At 43.9% G+C, this 15,378-nt stretch overlaps 1 protein-coding gene across 4 annotated transcripts in view; it reads left to right on the plus strand.

The window, feature by feature from the left end:
• Positions 1-11,673: 11,673 nt before the first annotated feature.
• Positions 11,674-15,378, plus strand: part of LOC110499954 (anoctamin-4) — a 48,038-nt gene continuing 44,333 nt past the window's right edge. For 2 of the 4 annotated variants that reach the window (XR_016490162.1, XM_090213717.1), the window contains exons 1-2: positions 11,674-12,276; positions 13,586-13,666. Coding sequence is in view for 3 of the 4 variants with exons in the window: in XM_090213717.1 (XP_090069843.1) it covers positions 12,036-12,276; positions 13,586-13,666 (322 nt within the window). In the remaining variant the exon portion in view is untranslated. The remainder of the gene's footprint in view (positions 12,277-13,585; positions 13,667-15,378) is intronic. The other 2 variants (XM_090213719.1, XM_090213718.1) reach the window with 2 other exon arrangements.

A 15,378-nucleotide genomic window follows, 5' to 3' on the forward strand; every position in this document is an offset into this window, starting at 1 on the left:
CCTTGTTCGCCCTGGATGGTAGTCCTCTCCCCAGGATTCAGCGTGAGACGCTACCTTTAACCCTCACTGTTTCTGGTAATCATAGCGAAACCATTTCTTTTTTGATTTTTCGTTCACCTTTTACACCTGTTGTTTTGGGCCATCCCTGGCTAGTTTGTCATAATCCTTCCATTAATTGGTCTAGTAATTCTATCCTCTCCTGGAACGTCTCTTGTCATGTGAAATGTTTAATGTCTGCTATCCCTCCTGTTTCCTCTGTCTCTTCTTCACAGGAGGAGCCTGGTGATTTGACAGGGGTGCCGGAGGAATATCACGATCTGCGCACGGTGTTCAGTCGGTCCAGGGCCACCTCTCTTCCTCCACACCGGTCGTATGATTGTAGTATTGATCTCCTTCCGGGAACCACTCCCCCCCGGGGTAGACTATACTCTCTGTCGGCTCCCGAACGTAAGGCTCTCGAGGATTATTTGTCTGTAGCTCTTGACGCCGGTACCATAGTCCCCTCCTCCTCTCCCGCCGGAGCGGGGTTTTTTTTTGTCAAGAAGAAGGACGGATCTCTGCGCCCCTGCATAGATTATCGAGGGCTGAATGACATAACAGTTAAGAATCGTTATCCGCTTCCTCTTATGTCCTCAGCCTTCGAGATCCTGCAGGGAGCCAGGTTTTTCACTAAGTTGGACCTTCGTAACGCTTACCATCTCGTGCGCATCAGGGAGGGGGACGAGTGGAAGACGGCGTTTAACACTCCGTTAGGGCACTTTGAATACCGGGTTCTTCCTTTCGGCCTCGCTAACGCTCCAGCTGTCTTTCAGGCATTAGTCAATGATGTCCTGAGAGACATGCTGAACATCTTTGTTTTCGTTTACCTTGACGATATCCTGATTTTTTCACCGTCACTCCAGATTCATCTTCAGCACGTTCGACGTGTCCTCCAGCGCCTTTTAGAGAATTGTCTTTTTGTGAAGGCTGAGAAGTGCACTTTTCATGCTCCCTCCGTCACATTTCTCGGTTCTGTTATTTCCGCTGAAGGCATTAAGATGGACCCCGCTAAGGTCCAAGCTGTCATTGATTGGCCCGCCCCTAAGTCACGCGTCGAGCTGCAGCGCTTTCTCGGCTTCGCGAACTTCTATCGTCGTTTCATCCGTAATTTCGGTCAGGTGGCAGCTCCTCTCACAGCCCTTACTTCTGTCAAGACGTGCTTTAAGTGGTCCGTTTCCGCCCAGGGAGCTTTTGATCTCCTCAAGAATCGTTTTACATCCGCTCCTATCCTTGTTACACCTGACGTCTCTAGACAGTTCGTTGTCGAGGTTGACGCGTCAGAGGTGGGCGTGGGAGCCATTCTTTCTCAGCGCTCCCTCTCTGACGACAAGGTCCACCCATGCGCGTATTTTTCTCATCGCCTGTCCCCGTCGGAACGTAACTATGATGTGGGAAACCGCGAACTGCTCGCCATCCGGTTAGCCCTAGGCGAATGGCGACAGTGGTTGGAGGGGGCGACCGTTCCTTTTGTCGTTTGGACTGACCATAGGAACCTTGAGTACATCCGTTCTGCCAAACGACTTAATGCGCGTCAGGCGCGTTGGGCGCTGTTTTTCGCTCGTTTCGAGTTCGTGATTTCTTATCGTCCGGGCTCTAAGAACACCAAGCCTGATGCTTTATCTCGTCTCTTCAGTTCTTCAGTAGCCTCCACTGACCCCGAGGGGATTCTCCCTGAGGGGCGTGTTGTCGGGTTGACTGTCTGGGGAATTGAGAGGCAGGTAAAGCAAGCGCTCACTCACACTCCGTCGCCGCGCGCTTGTCCTAGGAACCTTCTTTTCGTTCCCGTTCCTACTCGTCTGGCCGTTCTTCAGTGGGCTCACTCTGCCAAGTTAGCCGGCCACCCTGGCGTTCGGGGTACGCTTGCTTCCATTCGCCAGCGTTTTTGGTGGCCCACCCGGGAGCATGACACGCGTCGTTTCGTGGCTGCTTGTTCGGTCTGCGCGCAGACTAAGTCCGGTAACTCCCCTCCTGCCGGCCGTCTCAGGCCGCTTCCCATTCCCTCTCGACCGTGGTCTCACATCGCCTTAGATTTTGTCACCGGACTGCCTTCGTCAGCGGGGAAGACTGTTATTCTTACGGTTGTCGATAGGTTCTCTAAGGCGGCTCATTTCATTCCCCTTGCTAAGCTTCCTTCTGCTAAAGAGACGGCACAAATCATCATCGAGAATGTTTTCAGAATTCATGGCCTTCCGTCAGACGTCGTTTCGGACAGAGGTCCGCAATTCACGTCTCAATTTTGGAGGGAGTTTTGCCGTTTGATTGGGGCTTCGGTCAGTCTCTCTTCCGGCTTTCACCCCCAGTCTAACGGTCAAGCAGAACGGGCCAATCAGACTATTGGTCGCATCTTACGCAGTCTTTCTTTTCGCAACCCTGCGTCTTGGTCAGAACAGCTCCCCTGGGCAGAATACGCCCACAACTCGCTTCCTTCGTCTGCGACCGGGCTATCTCCTTTTCAGAGTAGCCTCGGGTACCAGCCTCCGCTGTTCTCATCTCAGTTCGCCGAGTCCAGCGTCCCCTCCGCTCAGGCTTTTGTCCAACGTTGCGAGCGCACCTGGAAGAGGGTCAGGTCTGCACTTTGCCGTTATAGGACGCAGACTGTGAGGGCTGCTAATAAGCGTAGAACTAAGAGTCCTAGATATTGTCGCGGTCAGAGAGTTTGGCTCTCCACTCAGAACCTTCCCCTTAAGACGGCTTCTCGCAAGTTGACCCCGCGGTTCATTGGTCCGTTCCGTATTTCTCGGGTCATTAATCCTGTCGCAGTTCGACTTCTTCTTCCGCGATACCTTCGTCGCGTCCACCCGGTCTTCCATGTCTCCTGTATTAAGCCCGTTCTTCGCGCCCCCGCTCGTCTCCCCCCCCCCCCCCCCATCCTTGTCGAGGGCGCACCCATCTACAGGGTCCGCAGGATTTTGGACATGCGTCCTCGGGGCCGTGGTCACCAGTACCTCGTTGATTGGGAGGGGTACGGTCCTGAGGAGAGGAGTTGGGTTCCCTCTCGGGACGTTCTGGACCGTGCGCTGATCGAGGATTTCCTCCGTTGCCGCCAGGTTTCCTCCTCGAGTGCGCCAGGAGGCGCTCGGTGAGTGGGGGGGTACTGTCATGTATTGTCATGTTGTGTGTTTCTGTCCTTTCCCTTCACCCTGTCTCCCTCTGCTGGTCGTTGTTAGGTTACCTTTTCTCCCCCTCTTTCCCCCAGCTGTGCCTTGTCTCCTCCTAACTACCCATTCACCCCGTTTCCCACCTGTTCCCTTTTTCCCTCTGATTAGGTCCCTATATCTCTCTCTGTTTTTGTTCCTGTCCTTGTCGGATTCTTGTTTGTTGTGTTTCATGCCTGAGCCAGACTATCGTCATGTTTGCTGTAACCTTGTCCTGTCCTGTCGGAATCTGCCGGTCTATCTGAGCCTACCACAGTTTGGTTATTAAAGAAGCTCTGTTTAAGTTAGTTCGCTTTTGGGTCCTCATTCACTCACCGTAACAATTTATCTCCATTCTCTCCCCTTCCTCCCCCCTCCATCCTGAATGACAGCTGCCTCCCTGCCCTTCCCTGCACCCCCTCCCAGTCTAGCAGAATCCTTTCTGCCATAACTAGTTTCTCTGATACTTAGTGTGCGGAAACGCTTCTGCTATGCTGGTGGGGTATCACTGTGCTCAGTACTGTCCCCAGGACTGAGGATGTCCACAGCTGTAGTGTTACTTACATCGCCATGCTGTAAAGAGTAAAAGCTTTTGTCTTCACTGTAAACCAGCTGTCTGTCTGTCACAGTGATGTAACTGCACTGTACTGCACTATAGCTGACTATAAATGTGACCAAAGCTGTTTGTTTGTGAAACAAATCGTATTAGTGTGTGAAATAATAATTATTGACAAAAAAATGTACCATTGCTCGTGTTATTAATGAGGAGTGTCTACATGGAGTTAAGTACGTCAATTCTGGTGGTTGTTTTCAAAAGCTTGTGTCCCCAACTATCATCAAGGTAACTTTATCACAGCTCTGTCTGGCTTGTCTCTGTCCCCAGAAGTGTGTCTGATGGAGACATTAACCTGTGTAACGAAAACCCTTGTGCCCAACTGTCCATAAGGTAACATCATAGTTCTGTCTGGCTTCTGTCTGTGTCCCAAAATGTCAGTCTAGAATTAGTATTCAGAAAACAATATCGGCCATGCATTGTCTTGACTGATGGAACAGTCCTAATGCACCAGACTGGGCTGCTTGGAGCCAATCCCTCTCTTAACATGATTACTGATTACACTGAGGCAGAGGGAGAGCAGGATGGGGATAGAGTTACCTTCAGGACACTGTGTGTGTCTGTTGTGTCCGCGTGCATGCACCTTTGTGTTGCTCTCCTTGTGTTTGGCATTCAGAGACAGTCCTCTTACTGGTTGGTGGAGCAATAACACCTACAAGTCCCTCTCATAAAGCGTTATTATTATATCACCACTTACTACACGTATACACTGAGTGTACAAAACATTAGGAACACCTGCTCTTTCCATGACATAGAATGACCAGGGGAATCCAGGTGAATGATCCCTTATTGATTAACTGTTAAATCCACTTCAATCAGTGTAGATGGAGGAGACAGGTTAAAGAAGGATTTTTAATTGAGACAATTGAGACATGGATTGTGTATGTGTGCCATTTAGAGGGTGAATTGGCAAGACAAAATATTTAAGTGCCTTTGAACAGGTTATGGTAGTAGGTGCCAGGCGCACCGGTTTGGGTGTGACAAGAACTGCAATGCTGTTGGGTTTTTCATGCTCAACAGTTTCCCGTGTGTATCTAGAATGGTTCACCACCTAAAGGACTTCCAGCCAACGGCAGGCCAGTGGTCATTGATGAAAGAGGACAAAGGAGGCTGTGACACAAATTGTGCAGAGCAACAGACGGGCTACAGTTAGTGAATTGACAATCCAGTACAACATTGGTGCCCAAGGACTTATAAAATAATGCACATCTCATCATACATGAGTGGGAAGCATTGGAGTCAACATGAGCCAGTATCCCGGTGGAATGCTTTCGACACCTTGTAGAGTTCATGTCCCGACGAATTGAGGCTGTTCCGGGGTTAAAAAAAAGGGGTGCGTTCCTAATGTTTTGTACACTCAGTGTATGTGGGGGTACAGAGATGAGGAAATCATTCAAAATCATGTTAAACACTATTATTGCACACAGAGTGAGTCCATGCAACTTATTATGTGACTTGTTAAGCACATTTTTACTCCTGAACTTATTTAGGCTTACCATAACAAAGAAGTTGAATACTTATTGACTCAAGACATTTCAAATTTTCATTTTTAATTTAATTGTAAACACAAAAATAAAAAAAATGCACTTTGACATTATGGGGTATTGTGTGTAGGCCCGTGACACAAAATCTCAATTGAATCTATTTAAATTCAGGCTGTAACACAACAAAATGTGGAAAAACTCAAGGGTGTGAATGCTTTCTGAGGGCACTGTAGCTGCCATTACCACAGATGAGCATGTGTCATTTAACCACTGGGTGAGCCTGGACAGATAGACTTCCAGTGAGGCGAAGTCTGAACTCTTGTTACCTTGGTACCCATATACAGTTGAAGTCGGAAGTTTACATACACTTTAGCCAACTACATTTATACTCAATTTTTCACATTTCCTGACATTTAATCCTAGTAAAAATTCCATGTCTTAGGTCAGTTAGGATCACCACTTTATTTTAAGAATGTGAAATGTCAGAATAATAGTAGAGATATTGATTTAAGTTATACTGTTACACATGCACTCAGTTAGTATTTGGTAGCATTGCCTTTAAATTGTTTAACTTGGGTCAAACGTTTGGAATAGCCTTCCACAAACTTCCCACAATAAGTTAGGTGAATTTTGGCCCAATCCTCCTGACAGAGCTGGTGTAACTGAGTCAGGTTTGTAAGCCTCCTTGCTTGCACATGCTTTTTCAGTTCTTCCCACAAATGTTCTATAGGACTGAGGTCAGAGCTTTGTGATGGCCACTCCAATACCTTGACTTGACCATTTTTGACCAAGCTTTAACTTCCTGACTGATGTCTTGATGTTGCTTCAATACATCCACATCATTTTCCATCCTCATGAAGCCATCTATTTTGTGAAATGCACCAGTCCCTCCTGCAGCAAAGCACACCCACAACATGATGCTGTCACCCCCGTGCTTCACGGTTAAGATGGTGTTCTTCAGCTTGCAAGCATCCCCCTTTTTCCTCCGAGCATAACGATGGTCATTATGGCCAAACAGGTCTATTTTTGTTTTATCAAACCAGAGTACATTTCTCCAAAAAGTACGATATTTGTCCCCATGTGCAGTTGCAAACCGTAGTCTTGCTTTGGCGGTTTTGGAGCAGTGGCTTCTTCCTTGCTGGGCGGCCTTTCATGTTATGTGGATATAGGACTCGTTTTACTGTGGATATAGATACTTTTGTACCTGTTTCTGGGATTGATTTGCACTTTTCGCACCAAAGTACATTCATCTCTAGGAGACAGAACACGTCTCCTTCCTGGGCGGTAGGACAGCTGCGTGGTCCCATGGTGTTTATACTTGCGTACTATCGTTTGTACAGATGAACGTGATACCTTTAGGCGTTTGGAAATTGCTCCCAAGGATGAACCAGACTTGTGGAGGTCTACAATTTTTTTCTGAGGTCTTGGTTGATTTCTTTTGATTTTCCCATGATGTCAAGCAAAGAGGCACTGAGTTTGAAGGTAGGCCTTGAAATACATCCACAGGTACACCTCAAATTGACTCAAATTATGTAGATTAGCCTATCAGAAGCTTCTAAAGCCAGGACATCATTTTCAGGAATTTTCCAAGCTGTTTAAAGGCACAGTCAACTTAGTGTATGTAAACTTCTGACCCACTGGAATTGTGACACAGTGAATTATAAGTGAAATAATCTTTCTGTAAACAATTGTTGGAAAAAATGCTTGTGTCATGCACAAAGTAGATGTCCTAACTGAAACTATAGTTTGTTAACAAGAAATTTGTTGAGTGGTTAAAAAACGAGTTTTAATGACTCCAACCTAAGGGCATGTAAACTTGTATGTAAACAAACTTGTATGTAAACAGACTTCAACTGTATCAAAAGATATTGCTCTATAACCATATCAATTTGATATCTCAAGTAAAAAAGACTCTCTTTATTACCACAGAGACTAAATAGTCCATCCTCCTCTCTTTGAGGTAATCAATGATCTGATATGACTGGATGGGTGAAAGCTATACAACAGAACCCTTGTTTACACCCATTTCCATTGTGTGAGATCTGCACTTACCTAGAGGAAAGAGGAAAGAAATTAAAGGTGCACATGTAAAGGTTTTGAATAGGGGTCAGTGTGTGTATGTGACAACAGTCTCACATACACACATCCTGCCACTCACACCCCTGTCTTGTGATCAGGAAGTCTAGCTCATTGTGACTTAGGCGTCCACTCCACTCAGAACACTGACTGTTTCCTCTTGTTTATTGGGATAGGCAGGGTTTGTATCCTTTCTAAACTGATCACCCATGCCAAGAGCAGAGTGCAGTACTAAAGTTCTAAACCAGGCCAGTCACAGTGTGGTGGTTATTAGTATAGAAGAAAAACAGGCTAGTCAAGTGTAGTGGTTTTCAGCATGAGTGTATGCTTCACTTCTTCCTCACTGTGACACCTAGGCTCAAGTCTGGACAGAACACACCATGCTGATGATAACTACGCCATCTAGTGGTGTTAGTGTAATACAACAGCACAAACAGGATCTCACCACTCTAGTCTTCCATAGAAGCAGAAGAGACCACAAACTGTGTGTATCAAGAATGGTCCACCACCCAAAGGACATCCAGCCAACTTGAGGACATCCAGCCAGCTTGACACAACTGTGGGAAGCGTTGGAGTCAACATGGGCCAGCATCCCTGCGGAACGCTTTTGACACCTTGTAGAGTCCATGCCCCGAAGATTTTATGTTTTGTACACTCAGTGTATAATGGTCATGGAATGAGTATAATGAATTTTAATTGACACAAAACTTAGCCCAAAAAATGTATGCACACTACACAGGTAAAGTAGTGCATGAGAGCGCTTTTGAGAACACCGAACACGGTAGAAATGTTACAAACTAAACCGTGTTTCATAGACAAACTGAGCAAGGTAATGATTGCGTCTTTAGCATGAATGTAAAAAAGCACTATTGCTAACACATACAAATGCGAGCTCCCATCTGAACATTAATTAATAGACATTCAGAAATACAAATGGACCTATTCCACTCTAAGATCACTCTGCTGAATGACAATACAAGAGGCACGAGTGTTATACTGTAGTACATGGTGGTAGGCTATGTGCAAAAGTGTGTTCATAACCTATGGCACACAGCATTTACTTGCTACAGATAGCCTTGGAGATCTGTTTATTGGGAATCTGTCATGCTACAGATAGCCTTGGAGATCTGTTTAGTGGGAATCTGTCATGCTACAGATAGCCTTGGAGACCTGTTTAGTGGGAATCTGTCATGCTACAGATAGCCTTGGAGATCTGTTAAGTGGGAGTCATGCACATGGCCTATTTATGCATCTACTTACTGGCATACCCCCACCCCCTGCTGCCAGAGAGAGAGGGTGAGAAAGGAAGCCTCTGAGTCAGCACTCCGCGCAGCCTTAGTGGAACAAGCCTTCATATTGCAGACACGTGAACTCAGATAGAAAGGCAACGATGAGTCCACCTCTGTCTCTTCTTAGGTAACACACAGGTTCCTGCTTGATGTGTGTGGGCTACTCCATCCTAACGGATGGCTTTCACAAGTGTTGTGTTGATGTGGCTAATAAGATTCAGATTCAATTCAAACACAATAACTACAACAAAGTTTCTTGTCAAAGTTTCCAACACAACAACTTGTACTACGCATGTTCTGTAGCTTGACATGGTTACATGTATTTTGTACTGTTTGGCTGAGCTAGCCAAAGAAGCTGTGACTACGTAGTTTTCCAGCTTCAAGGATGACAGCTTCTGGGCCTCTTTCTGTATCTAGACTATACTCTTTAGCTGCAAGGAGGCACTGTTGGCTACTTGGTGAGTGAAATGAAGACATACTGCCGTGTAGTGACTCCTAACACTACTCAAGCAAACAAAAGACACTGCTGTGTATCATACAGCTGCTTGGTGTGAGGCAACTGATATTGATTGTTTCTCACTTTGACACATACCCACATACACACACATTTAGTGTCAGGTTGCCTTTTACTGAAGCTGTACATTGGGAAGAGGCAGGATGCCAGATAAAAGTGACTGACTGATGTCCCTTTTTGACATAAGATGAACCCATGGTCTTGTTTCATTCATATCAAATGACTATGATAACGTTGTAGCTCATCAGAAAATATGTATTGTGTTTCACAGAGATTAGAGGAAAACTTCTCCAACTCTTTATGGGTCTGATGGTGCGACAGTGCAGCTGCTAGTGACCCCAAACAGTCTCTTCAAAATGTACTTTGAAGAGAGAACTGTTTCGTGGTGAATAATAACATTGAATGTAATTGTGTGATATACACTCTTAGAAAAAGGGTTCCAAAAGGGAACCCTCTGTGAAAAAGGGTTCTACATTAAACTCAAAGGGTTCTACCTGGAACCAAAAAGGGTTCTTCAAAGGGTTCTCCTATGGGGACAGCTGAACAACCCTTTTAGGTTCTAGATAGCACCTTTTTTTGAAGAGCATAGACACTGACATGTGAAGTACTGATTGAATTCAGCATAAGAGAAGCAAAGCATGTGGCAGCAAAATCTGCCAAACATTAAAATACAGTTTTCCAGCCAAAGATTTAGCCTACTAGTCCTGAATTTAAAAAGTACTTTACACAGGAAAATCAGGTTTTTGACTGCACTGGCCCTTTAAAACAGCCCAGCTCTAACTTTCTATCTTTTCCCCCTTTTATATTGAAAGATGTGAAGGTAAAGTGAGGGATACTTTCAGAAGTTCCCTGCAAAGGCAAAACCCTAATTTCAAGTCCCTAGGTCCTTCATCTTATGTTTGGAAATGTAGAACACGGCATTGAGGATATCGGCCTTTGAGTAATGACCTGACGGATCTGGGCTATTTCCCCTGGGCCAGAGGGCCTTCCTCCACAGTGCTGTGCTTTGCCGAGGAGCTTTTACACCCAAAGTTGACAAACACGCACACAAAAAAATTATGAAACATGCTCCACATTTTTCCAGTATTTTCCTGTTTTAAGATGTTGCAATGCAAACTGTGTCCTATAAAAAAAAAAAATTATGCCCATGCTGAAAATATATTTTAGATACCTCCATGTTTGTTTTAGACATTGATTTAGCTGAGATTCCACTTCACAGCATCTGAGCAAGCATATAATGTATAGAACACATACTTTTCATCTGCTGCATGGAAAAGTTTCATCCTAGTTTTTAAAGGACTCTTTCAGTGCAAGTGACCAACCATTTTTTTTAACAAACTTGAAGGAGTCAACATCGTGTTTTTAAGCTGTTCAGGGTGGCAGAAGCTGCTATATCATATCAAACTGTCATTCTGTACTACATGAAACTGAATGGTGGAGCAAAAACATATTTGTCTTCTTATTTGTCTTCCCAAAAGACCTCGACCTTAGCCTACATGCCATAAGTAGATTTGCTGATGAACCTCTTACTGCAAATTAAATTCACATGGACATTTTAGGATATGGCCCCATGATTGTAATGGATTGGTTGTGGATCATATCAAACTTACAAGCATTTCGCTACACCCGCAATAACATCTGCTAAACACGTGTATATGACCAATACAATTTGATTTGGTTTGATCAAGACAGGTGTGTTTTAGACATCCAGTTGGACACCAAAGATCAGTTCCTGGTGATCCAGGATTATACCATTTTCATCACACCACTCCACAGGTCGATAAACACTGGTATTCCTCATTGGGTAGAATCATCTGAGAATTTGATTGCATAAGTGTTTTGGAACAGTTGCATAATAAACAGCTCCCTCCAATGTGAAATCCTGACTAAAATATTGAGACTCAAGGTTATAGCACAATCTGACAGTGCTGAAAGATGCTGTGGACCAGCTCTGCACCTAGCTGTTTATCTGTGTTAATGATAAAAGCCATCTGTACTCACTGTACCATGCAAACCATCCACAATTGATGTGTGATGCATTAATCTACTTATTCACTGCTGATTCATTCATACAGTTTTATGTAGACATTTTGTGCAGTATAATCCACTCTTTGAGAGAATCCGTAATTGCATGTAGCCACAGATCTACAACAATAATAATTTGGTGGGTGCTTATAATTATTTGTCCTATTTTTTTGTGCATTTGCCAACTACACCTGAGACACCCTCAGGGTGGTATCACGGGTTACCCTATCCCTACATTCGGTTGAAAACTCAAACCCTGGCATTAGAACTAGTGAAATTAAATAGGCTACTTCATGCCGCCATATTTTTCTATAATGTAACGACACTGGGTACACACAATGTGCTATATGCTACATAATGTGTTGTTTTACGTCAGTCAAATGTAGGTACTTTTCAATAAAAGGTTGTGTGCTTAAATCAGAAAATGCCTCTAAGGTTCAAATATATTTAATGGGCTTAGGCTTCAGCAATATGCTACACTCATGGTTAACTTATAACGATGCGTATTTTGCAAGTCTCTAGCTGTAGGATCACGTCCATCTATTGATCTGCAGCTTATGATCAGCCAGCAGAGTATGGCAGGGTGCCACCTGGACGACGTGCATGCAAACCACGCCTGTTCCAAACTCTTCGCCCACTGCTAAATCCATCGACCTTATTCTCCAAGCTTTCTGGAAGGACGAAGTCAGGGTGACCGATAACAGAATGGCAAGCCAAATTTTCCATAAAAAAAGACGCTATACATCCTGAGTAGTTGTAGGCTAGGTTCTGTATTTATTTATAGTCATTAAAATATTAGCTACACTTGTGCTCGAGACATGTAGGCTGGTTAACATATCCCAGGAATTGAACTTGCTGGTGATGATGCTCGTGGATCATGACTGTTCTGGGACTGATGTTCGGTTGGTTCGTCAGCTCAACAAGGGTATGAGGATTCAACCAGGGATATGCAGCGGAGGGACCGAGCAGCAACGGGGATGTAAAACCGGAGACGTCAATGAAAATATTGTTTGTCTGCAATCTCAGGATGAAACGGGACGGGTGTGTCCTGGAAGCCCAGCACTGGCGACAGACACGCGGCTATCCTCCTGTTCCACAGCAGGTAAAGTCCAAAGAAAGCATTGTATATTTTTTCTGTAAGGTTTTCAAAGTAGGCGACACGAGATTAATGAAAACAAATGAATAACCCCTTTACATAGGAGCTCGTATATCTGATTCTGTAGATAAGTGTTGGTGCATGGGTGGTGATACAATGTAGCAAAATGTACAGTGCGCTACAATTTACACTAACATCCCACACTAACTTTAAATTAACAATTCCCGTTTCATCCTGATGAAGCCTAAATGTGATTGTTTTTCTATAGGCCAACTCAGAGTTATTAAACATTAACTTTTTAATTTCCCTTGATGACCCAGATTTAATTGGTTATTTCTCAGCTCATCAGCCATAGTTTTCAAGGTTAATTTTTTATTTGACATAATCGTAGCCAGCAAAACTGCTCACATTCACCCATTATGGAGAGTCATTGACACTAGTATTCCAATATGACACCAAGTGTGGAAATACAAGATGTGAGTCTTTTTAAACCTTTTGCATCATGTTATCTGAAGTAGGCCTACGTAATTGTTTGTAAACGTTGGCACCCTTTCCCCTCAATATATATATTTTTACCTTTATTTAACTAGGCAAGTCAGTTAAGAACAAATTTTTATTTTCAATGACAGCCTAGGAACAGGGGCAGAACAACAGATTTGTAGCTTGTCAGCTCGGGGATTTGAACTTGCAACCTTTCAGCTAGTCCAACGCTCTAACCACTAGGCTACCCTGCCCCCCCAATATAATTAGTCACGTTTCCAAAATGTTAATGCCTTTTTGGCTAATGAATTGCATCTTTTGAGCAGTCTGACTCAACATAGGTCTTGTAGTGTACGTGGAGACAGCATTGCAATTTAGGACCTATTTAGTGCGCCTTTACTTTAAATACATATTGGATAGTTCGGCGCAAATGTTTTCAGTTCATTTTCAGAGTGGCGACAACAAACATCCCCCTGAATTAAAGGAAACATGTATCTCTGAGTACAGTATTGATTATATTGCAGCACTCTCCCCAACCCAGACACAAAGTCCATCCAAAAACAGACGTTATTTATTTAGTACGTTTCAGCAGCCTCTGGCCAGAGTTAGCTCCTCCATTAAAGCTAATCGAATTAATGGGGGCGTTTTTGTCTTCTGTTCTAAAACACAAAACATGTCTTCCAAGAAACTCCAACGCAGTAAATCGACTACTGTGTGTGACCTTGCATGGGATAAATCCAGGTTATCTGGGGAAAATAAACATGTTCTTGAAGGTTGAGTGTGATGTGAGAGTGGCTCTGATCAAGGGCAACCAATGATGATGTTGTCTTTCCAGACCGTGAACCAAGCAGTGGCAGTTACAACGTCTCCACTGGAACGGGAACCTTTTACAGCTGCGTCAGTCAGATCACCATCGGTAATTGTACTTTACAGAATGTCTTACTCTATATCCAAAAGAGAGCGCAAGGGGAGGCCAGATTTGGTTTGGCGGGAAAAAGTCACACTGAAACTTTCAGAAATGTTTGGAAAATAGACCCTGTGTGAAAACGCTGACCACGCCAAGAAATTCGACTTTAAAAAAAATGAGTATATCCTTTATCAGGTAGAAGTAGACCAGATCCAATATCATGCATCTTTTACACCTGCACATGAACAATTCCTCAGGTGCTGTATGTGGAGTTCTTGACAAATGAAATTGAAATAGAGTAGCCTAGATAAAAAAGCTACTGTTTAATGGATGCATGGATGAGTTTTTGACCAGGCACAAGTCATCCACAGATTGATCATTCTAAATGTAGCACACATGCTTTACCTTGAGCCTCCTCTAGTCTTCAGAAAATGACAAATCAATAGCCTTTCTCAATAAACTGCCTTCAGAGGAGTCAATATACCCCCTGGATGAGTGTGATTTTAAAATCTTTCCCCATTGTTTGGCCAGGATAGGGTACTCTGCATCACTATGGGTCCCCTAAGTGCTAATGGGCAATCAGTCTCCCCTAATTCAACTCTATTGCTTTGCTGTAGTCTTTACTCTAGTAAGTGCTGTTGAATATTGGAAATGAATAAGCGTATTATAACCATGGAGAATTCCTGGATTACAAGCAAATGGTGTTCTAAAGTGATGAGTTACATCTAATAAAATGTATTGAATTGATTTATTGATGCAGAATATTCGCCTGGTCAAACATACTGATTGCTGCACTCACCATTGTTTGAATTCACTTATTGACCAGGCTAGCTGATCACAGCCCATGATGAATCCAGATACAATTCCATTTTACTGTAAACAAATTGACCAGACTTTCAGCATGCTTATAGGGAACAACAAGCACTAGCACAAATGACTGAGGATTGGCTGAGAGAAATTGATAATAAAAAGATTGTGGGAGCTGTTTTGTTAGACTTCAGTGCTGCGTTTGACGTTATCGATCATAGTCTGCTGCCGGAAAAACACGTGTTATGACTTTACACCCCCGACTCTGCACTATACACGCCAGCTACTACAGCGAGTGAAATCACTGCAACACTAAACAAAGAGCTGCAGTTAGTTTCAGAATGGGTGACAAGGAATAAGTTAGTCCTAAGTATTTCAAAAACTAAAAGCATTGTATTTGGGACAAATCATTCACTAAACCCTAAACCTCAACTAAATCTTGTAATAAATAATGTGGAAATTGAGCAAGTTGAGATGACTAAACTGCTTGGAGTTACCCTGGATTGTAAACTGTCATGGTCAAAACATGTTGATACAACAGTAGCTAGGATGGGGAGAAGTCTGTCCATAATAAAGCGCTGATCTGCCTTTTTAACAACACTATCAACAAGGCAGGTCCTACAGGCCCTAGTTTGGTCGACCTGGACTACTGTTCAGTCGTGTGATCAGTTGCCACAAAGAGGGACCTCGGAAAATGACAATTGGCTCAGAACAGGGCCCTTAAATGTACACAGAGAGCTAACATTAATAATATCCATGACATGCTGAATGCACTGAGGTGAGGTGTCTGTTTAAACTACTAGCACACAGCTGAGACACACGTGCCTACCCCAAAAGACATGCCACCAGAGGTCTCTTCACAGTACCCAAGTCAAGAACAGACTATGGGAGGTGCACAGTACTATGTAGAGCCA

This window comes from Oncorhynchus mykiss, chromosome 21 (genome assembly GCF_057628025.1).
Source record: "Oncorhynchus mykiss isolate SJ-2025 chromosome 21, ASM5762802v1, whole genome shotgun sequence".
NCBI classification, from domain to species: domain Eukaryota; kingdom Metazoa; phylum Chordata; class Actinopteri; order Salmoniformes; family Salmonidae; genus Oncorhynchus; species Oncorhynchus mykiss.